This window comes from Beauveria bassiana (genome assembly GCF_000280675.1).
Source record: "Beauveria bassiana ARSEF 2860 unplaced genomic scaffold BBA_S00025, whole genome shotgun sequence".
In the NCBI taxonomy this organism is placed as follows: domain Eukaryota; kingdom Fungi; phylum Ascomycota; class Sordariomycetes; order Hypocreales; family Cordycipitaceae; genus Beauveria; species Beauveria bassiana.
Genome location: NW_007930860.1, coordinates 356,698 through 365,084, shown reverse-complemented (window position 1 = coordinate 365,084; position 8,387 = coordinate 356,698). Strand labels below are relative to the sequence as shown.

Here is an 8,387-nt window from a genome sequence, read left to right as displayed (position 1 = left end):
AGGCTGGCGGCGTCCGGGGGGGATCCCTGTGATGAGCTGTCATGCATGGTAATTCTCAGATGCTGCAGCTGAGAGATGAGAGAGATGAGACAAAGAGCTGCGCGATGAAATGAGCATACTGATAAGCATGCTTCATCTGGCGCACACCTCGCACAAGGCATGGCATCTAGACATCGCCAAGCGACCCGTGGGCTCGCCGGCTGTGGCTTTCATTATTTGTTGACCATGACTCGGCCCTCACTTTCTGACATGTCGGTCCCTTGTCACCATCTCTTTTTCTTCCATTGAGCCCACCCCCTCTGCAGCTCGGGGGTCCGGGATCATGGATTGCTGGCTCGGCGCGGACGAAGTGGTGCTGTCGGAGACTGCGGCGCCGCACCCTGCAAGATGTCCCTTTTCTCGTTTGTGGATATTTTTCAAGACCTACAATCGTCGCCTGTGAAAGGGGGGCGAGAACAGCCGCTGGGCTATTTGTCAAAACAGAGTTTGAATTTGCATATGTAGTTTTGGACGTGTTTTTTCCAGTCTACAGTCTACGAAGCGGGGAAGCTTCATTCGATAGGCGTGGTAGCTCGACAGGCGTATGGCTGATTTCTGGGGGGTCTTTTGTGGCTGCAGGAAGGCGTTCAGGTGGTCGTGAACGCCACACAAGCGTTGCGGACTCTTTCATCACGCCTGTGTGGCTTGTGGCGGTTAATCGGCATGCGCCCGAACATTGCTGCAGACGTTGTGGCGCAGTTGCTAGGGATACTTGTTTTTATGAACAATCATCACTTTATGACGAGTCTCTCATCTTGCACATAACCAATAATTTCAAGCCACATTTTGCGGCGCGCCCCGTTTGCTTTCTCAGACGTCGGCCAACCTCCAGGCCAGCTCGCAGCTGGCACACACGCACCTGTGTGGCTGCCCCGCGATACGCCCTTCGTCTCCTCATCTTTGCTCTCTCTCATACCATCATCATCAAACAGGCCTTGGTTCATCCGCGCAGAATTGAATTCAATCCCGTCTCCGCCATTCTTCTTCAATGCGCTTTCTCGACTCGGATCATTACCCGCGCGCCCTGCATCATTAGCGTTAACCATTCGGCGACCTCACCCAGCCCTGCTGCTCCCTGGATCCATCACCAACCCCAGCAGCCCACGCCACTACAGGATTTGCAGCGCATACTCCGAGAGCTACCTACGGTCACTTCAGCCTGTGAGCCTTCGATCTGCATACAACTGTATACTCGCCGAGTGAGACCAGTCACCAGCCTAATTCCTGACCTCCACCGAGCCTTTGGCTCGCCGCTCACCTCCCAATCGGGTACTGTTACCTCTGGCAGCTATCGCTTTGACCTCTGCGGCCCGCCATCCGCCTACTGTATCCCGGCGGAGCGCACCTCCCCCGCGACGTTCTGTTTGCATCCTCGAACCTCTATTGGTTTTCAGATGTGTCGGCCAGCCCTAGCTCTTCTCCGGTCTGTAGGCTTGGGCAGCTGAAGTTGGCCACCCACTATTGCCAAAAGGAAAACCGATCGTGCACCGTTGACACAGCGTCAGCAGTAATTAGTCTGCCATTTCCGCCTCGAACGACTTTCCATTAGAGCCGTCTCCACCCTGGCCTCAGTTCGCGCTGCATCATCTTCAACTCGCTAGAGCCACAGATTGTGCGTTGCTTGACGCTTGACGTACCCTGCCGGCTGTGTATCATAACATGCCATCGTTGCCTTCGTACCAGGAGGCCACAACTCGTGCTGACTGGCTACAAGTTGCTTCCCCATATATTCACACTTCTGACTACCATGCCCTCTGCCTGGTCAATCGCCACTTTTGGAATCTATTCGCGCCTCTCTTGTGGATAGACATCTTAGCCACTGTTCGCCGACGTGGACTAAAGCCGGATGATGGTCAGTTGCTCTGCTACGCCCCTTCCTATTGCAGCTTATTCTTTGTATGATACACTTTCTGATGTCTCCTCCGCAGATCTCTCATGGTGGTTCGACTTCACGTTCGTCAAGCTCGGAGATGTCCGCTTATCCACCCGCGGCCTGGTCCGCGTCCTCGACCTACGTGATTTCGCCACAGAAAGTTACCAGTTTGCTACGGACGAAAACGCCCGCTTTCTCCGTAGTCTGCATATGGCCTTGAAGCTCCTACCTCGAGTGAATGCTCTTTTGCTTGACCACCATATAGAGATTGACCCAAACTCTCTTGTCAGCCTTACAAAGACACATTCTTCTCCCTTGCTACTCAGCATCTCGCATTGCTCCACACAGCTCCCTGGTACCTTTTTCACCTCGCCCTCCTTGCAGAAGCTTGTGTATCTCGATGTATCCAATCTGCCCGGTTCGGTAGCACCACTTCTTCAGCCCTTGCTTCTGCCGGATCTGCGCATATTGAAGCTCGCTGGCCGCGAACTGGACGATGCCACCTTTATTGGGCTAGCTGAACTCTACAAGCTGCGGCTTTGGAGCCTAGATCTAAGCCATAACAGGCTCACGGACTGTATTCTGCAGACCTTGGCAGAGCGCTGCTTCCCCCCCTCGTCCCTGCGGTCGCCTGACCATTTCCAAGTAGAGGGCAAGCTGTCAGCTTCAAATCACGGTACCATTACTTATGGCGCATTTGAGTTTATTGAGGAGTCTCAGTTCAGTGGTAGCTTTAGCAGTCCAGAGCGATATCACTTAGACGCCCCAACATACGATGCGCAGCCGTACTTTTTACATGGCCAAAGACAAGTCTTTCGCTCCGATGGACGAGGCACCTTGCGTTCGGATTCCGCAGACGGAGCAACACACATCCTATCGCATCAAACCACACACTATGATGTCGAAGACCCATACCGTAATTCTCGAGGCATCACCCACCTGGATGTTTCATACAACCAAATCTCGGGGAGCGGCGTTGAGAAATTGCTCCGGATATCCAACGGCCAGATAGAGCACTTTGCATGCGATTCTATGCCTTTAGTGCAACCTCGAAGCCCTGCTCAGCAGCTCTGGCCGAGTGATACATCGCTGCATGGCATTGTAGGACTAGCACATGTCTTTCGACCTGTGTATTCCTCCAATCTACGGTCCCTACGAATACACCATTCGCTTGTCACTAATGTTCCTACTCTAACTGTCGATGGGCTATCTTCCTTGGCCAGGTTGCATGTTGCCGAAACATCGATACGGTTTCGAATTGACAAGGCTTATCCTCAGCGGTATGTGCCGGACATGAACCCGCGTCTCTCCTCACTCACATTGACGTGTGTGCCTCGACGATCGTCTGGACCTCTGATTGAGCGCCTGCTGGGTTTCCTTAAACTACTGTCCCTGCAGGAGAGACATATTTCAGATGCAAGCCACTCTAGCCAGGCAGCATCGTGGCACTGGCCCGGTATGCTGAAAGGTCTAAGACATCTCCGTCTGGAGTTTGGTCCCGACTGTCCTGGCAAAGACACTACTGCGGCTGAGGATGTGGATGCTGGACACCTGATGAGCAGCGGGGAGAGGGGCTTCAGCTTCTTTGAGGGTGAGAGCCATCACTCTGCGCGTTCATCGGACACGAAGTCTCGCGTTGCTCGCCGGCTACGCTCTGACAGTGCAAGCGCTACAGATGTCAGTGCAGGGCAAGATAACGAGCTGGAAAAAGCCAAACGAGACAAGGCAGAGTTTATTCATTATCAGGATGAGTGGAATGGATGTGGCTTTGAGCTGCAGGTGTGGGCTGGCCCGGCGCATCCGCACAGCAATCCCATCATCAACGACTATCGCCGACTTGTACTAAATCATCGCAACTTATGTGCCAGTGTAGGTCCAGCTTCCCCGGCTCAAGTTCTTGCAGGCGTGCCTGAAAAGTCATACGTTTTCCACACTGCGTGGCGGGCAGCTCTCATGCCGCCAGGTGAGCTGGCTACCCCCGCGCCGCAAGACTTGGCGGGAATGCGCGATGTTCTCGGCGCCTTAAAACAGCACCGTGCCGCAGGACGCTCATGCTACCAGGATCTGCAAGGCAGCCAAAAGCATGCCACTTTAGGCGTTCCACTCGGTGCGCCGCATTTCTATTGGACGGGCTGCCTAGAAGTATCGACCAAGCAATAAGGACGTCGATCTTCCATGTCCCGATCGAGTAATTGATGCACATACCCCGCAGGAAATCAGAGACAGGAACTGGGTTTGAATCACGGCATTTCAACAGAACAGCTTGTTTCGATGCGATTGATCTTGCGAGATTGTTAAGGCTTGAGTGGTGAAGGTTGGAGCACAGATCTGGTGATGGAACGAGTTGCTATACGGCCAGCACCGTGTAGCGAAAAGAGCCCAGAGCTGACTTGGCCGAGATTCGCAGTCGGTGAAATGATGCCTTTGATGTAATTGACAGATGTACGCTCACTCACTAAGCTATGAACCCCACAGATAGTCAAAGATGGATTATTTGGCACGCACGGCGTGTTTGGGCCATCTGAGCTCGAGACATTTAGCAAAGCAAAGCAGTCACAGTCAAGCGAGCATCCACCTCTGCCAGCCGTGGACCCTGATGCAAACTGTTTTGATGGGATGACACAACTCAGGAAAGAACACTTGGTGACTGACATGGTCTCATGATGTCATCGGGGCGTGCATGCGAATGGGCTGGGGGTCAACTCTGTGATGTCTTGGAGCCCTAGCGAGGACAATCTGAAACCAAATGTGCTGCGACAGTAGGAACGACAAGGCCGGGACGCCGGAAACCGACAATACGGCCCACGAAAAATATCGGACGCCCGGCCACGCCACCGACCAGTGAAACACGCGGAGGGGCCAAAAAATGCACTGCTCACAGAGGTGGTGGCTGGGAACAAAGACCTTGGGTGCCTGGCGCGAGTGACCCAGGATGTCGGACGAGCGAGCTGTCATCGGATGAGAGAGTCTCATTTGCCAGAGATGAAAGACGATTCGAACTGACGACGTATCGACTTCTCTTTTTTGTTGCATGAAACCCATGAAGCAGATGATCATAAACACCGCTCAGCGTGCATTGGTGTCTTGCAAAGCAATCTCGCTATGTCCGGCGGGCGAGACACTCCGCCCACGCTCGAATTTGTCTCGTAACGGTGGCCAATTGGGATCGAAGATGGGATGTATTTATGCCAATACTTGCTTTTTCTCTGCATTATTTGCTTTTTCTCTGCCTTGAATTTAGTACGTCGACAGCTATTCTGCTATTTTCTCTGGCAATTTCTAAAACCGGACAAGTAGAAGAGAGAATGACAAACGAGATGGGACGAGATGGAAAACGAAGCGACATGTCATTTGTTGTAAAAGGCGCTTGTTTCAACCACTCGAGACAGACCTTGGCGCAGTTACTGTGCTGTGATTGAGGCTGGCGATGCAAGAGAGGATCGTGAAAGTGACTAAAGGTAGCCTAATCCGTAGCAACGTTTAGTATCCAGTTGCACGCCAGATGGGTGGGCTAGTGTGAGACATTCTCCGGTTTTTTGGCTGATAAGCCACCACCACAACTGAAGAGATGGCCTTGTCCTGCTGAAAAAGAAGAAGAATATATACAAACGTGGGCAGGCAAAGAGGCTGAGCGGGGAAGAAGAACGTGGCGGTTGTAAATATTGGAGAAGGGAATAAAACTCTAAATGCACTCTATTCCGTGTGATCCGGAGAGGGGTTTGGCTTGTGATTTTGCGCAGTGGGATCATCGGACGAGGCGTGGCGCGTTAATGGGGAGAAAAAAAAAAAGACAGTTCGGGTGGTTCCGGTTGAATTCCGTACCTGAACAAAGACGTACGAATCGGGCATTTTGGGATTTGAAAACGCTGCGGGAAACGCGGGCCGCAGAGTGGGTTGTCGGGGCTTTCTGTGCAAATTTTATTCATCTTCCTGGGCTGGGCATAACCATTCTTTGCAAATCGAACCTGATATGCAATGTGTGTATTCATAGGTAGAGAGGGGTAAAAAACGCGATTGAAACAGTGCTGCTGCTGGACTTGAGGCTTGCGGTCATTTCTAGCTGTAGAGGAGGCTCTTGTGACGGTTCGATCGCTGTTGACGTCGTTGGCGGAAGAGCGATGAATGGAGGGAAAAGGGCGGGAAATTACGATGGCAAATCTTGATTAGACAGGCCAGTGAATCAACAGCAGTCAATCATTAGCAGTTAATCATTAGCAGTTAATCATCAGTTAATCATCAGTAGTTAATCATCAGCAGTCAATCATCAGCAGTCAATCATCAGCAGTTAATCATGAGCAGTCAATCATTAGCAGTCAATCATCAGTCAGTCAATCCACATCAGTCAATCTCAACAGCAAGTCAATCAACAGTAAGTAGTCGTCAGCCAGTTAATCAACAGCCATTTAATCATCAGCGATTAATCTCAACATCAGTTAATGATCAGCCAGTAATCAAGAGCCAGTCAATCAACAGCCAGTCAATCAACAGCCAGTCAATCAACAGCCAGTCAATCAACAGCCAGTCAATCATTCAAGCAACGCTCTACATCTTGTTATAGCCTGGAGGTATCTCCGAGAAACGAAGAATACTGAAGGGAATACAGTTGTTACTTTCTGCCCACCGGCTTTCCCGTGCCTTCTTCCCTTCTTCCCTTCTTCCCTTCTCAACGTCAGTATCGGTATTTCTCAGAAGGGTGCATCTTCATCTCGGAACGCGGCGGAAACGACCGTGACAGATCTTGCGCGAGGAATTCTTCATTAGGCGGAGGAAATCTGCCAAGGATTTCTTTCTCGGTAGACCTCTGGCTGGTAGACCTCTGGCTCTCGTCGCCGCGCAGCTCCAGCATAAAGGCAACGATCCGGCGCAAAAGAATCTCCATGTGGTCATCTTTGTGGGTCAGAAACGGCCCAAATTGATGCATAATGAGGAATTCGTCTGCCTGAGGTGCGTCATTGGCCGCCTTCGTACGCGCACGAGTGGACATGGTGCGAACAGAGGTATTCGATGACGCCGTTGAATCTGTACGCTTCTGACCCTTCTGACCCTTCTGTTGCTGCTGTTGCGTCGGCTGGTCGTCTAGAAAGTAAATGTCCTCAATTGCTCGAGCTAGTTTTACGGTAGCTTCGGAGCCCGCTGCCTGATGACGATGACTTTGGTACTCGTGCGAGGTGGTCGGCTCATCTGCCGTGGCCTTGAGCTCTATCTTGCCCCTGATGTAGTCTTGATACTTATCACCGTACTCGCCGATGATGATGTAAATCTCGTGGCGGTCCTGCGATATCATGAGGCGGCTATACCAGTTAGTCTTTGCCTATTAGGTAGGTTAAGGAAACGCACTGACCGTTTCCTTCCACTCGCGGAATCTTGCAGAAGGCCGTTTTTGCTGTCGCCGTGATGTGCGATCCACGATGCCATTTCGGCTGTCTCTTGGCGCTGCGTCTTAGAAATATGCTCACTCCGTACGAACGGCTTCGCCTCGCAGATGGCTAGCGGCGCATCCTCAAATTCTCTGCCGTGGCGCTTGCACAGGTAGCCGTCGACTAGTGCCCTCATGAGCTCAACGATCTTGGCGCCGTTTCCCGCGGCCGTGGCGGCCGTGAGCTTGAGGGCAAGCCGAGGCGGGATCCAGGTCATGTTCTCCAAGTATTCGGAGGCCTCGGTGGTTGCTGCCTGCAAAAACAAGAGGAGCGCCATGTTGGAGTACATCTCGTCCACCGACTGAACGTTGCCGGGCACCGACATCCCGCTGCTGTAAGATATAGCCGCCGGCGTGCCATGTATTGCCACTGCGGGCCGCGACCTACGTTCAGGAGTTTGTAGCGGTAGATTAACAAACTGCGCGCTTTGGGGTTCTCTTGTCACGCCGCTGCTTCGGGACTCGGCCTTGTAGGTATAACCGGTCTTGATGATGTGGCTGTAGTCGTCTTCAATGTCTGGACTCTTCTGCCGATCGGATTTCTTGGTGTGCAGAGCGACAAGACACTGCCACATACGTACCAAGGACCAGGGGCCCGCGCTTTGGTCGGAGGTAAGATAACTGGCATTTGCGTTGATTTGAGCGCGATATTCGCGCCAGTGGCCGCTGAGATTTCGGCAGATGATACCGGCGAGATTCATGTTCTTCGGGGAAACATAGCCTTTAAAGCTCGAGCCCTCCACTTCAGCATCGCTCATGTAATGACGCAAGACATGAACGCCTTCCTCGTGCGGCTGCCAAAAGGCTCGAAGGTGAAGGAACTCCGAGTGACGGATTCTTGATCCTGAATGATAGTTGGTATGGGCAATATGCATCGAAGCTTTCGAACTAATTTCGTTGGCCTCTTGAACCATATCAAACCATTCCTCAGCGTCTTCAGGAATTTCGTCTTCAGATGTGGGAGGCATCGTGCTAGTACTGACACAGGTAGGCTCAAAGTGATTGACCGAGTATATGAATGACCGAGTATGTGAATGACCGATAAGAAGATAGAAATGA

General features: G+C 52.1%; 2 protein-coding genes across 2 annotated transcripts; one reads left to right on the top strand and one right to left on the bottom strand.

Moving 5' to 3' along the window:
* Nucleotides 1-1,698: 1,698 nt before the first annotated feature.
* Nucleotides 1,699-4,072, top strand: BBA_07543 (Leucine Rich Repeat domain protein; the record flags this gene model as incomplete). The annotated part of the gene is made up of 2 exons (XM_008602640.1): nucleotides 1,699-1,891; nucleotides 1,968-4,072. 2 exons carry the CDS (start codon nucleotides 1,699-1,701, stop codon nucleotides 4,070-4,072), a joined length of 2,298 nt encoding a protein of 765 aa, XP_008600862.1.
* Nucleotides 4,073-6,581: 2,509 nt separating this feature from the next.
* BBA_07542 (uncharacterized protein) lies at nucleotides 6,582-8,296 on the bottom strand (the record flags this gene model as incomplete). Its single annotated transcript, XM_008602639.1, has 2 exons — nucleotides 6,582-7,203; nucleotides 7,254-8,296. The coding sequence occupies 2 exons, from the start codon at nucleotides 8,294-8,296 to the stop codon at nucleotides 6,582-6,584; spliced, it is 1,665 nt and encodes a 554-aa protein (XP_008600861.1).
* Between the last annotated feature and the right edge of the window lie 91 nt (nucleotides 8,297-8,387).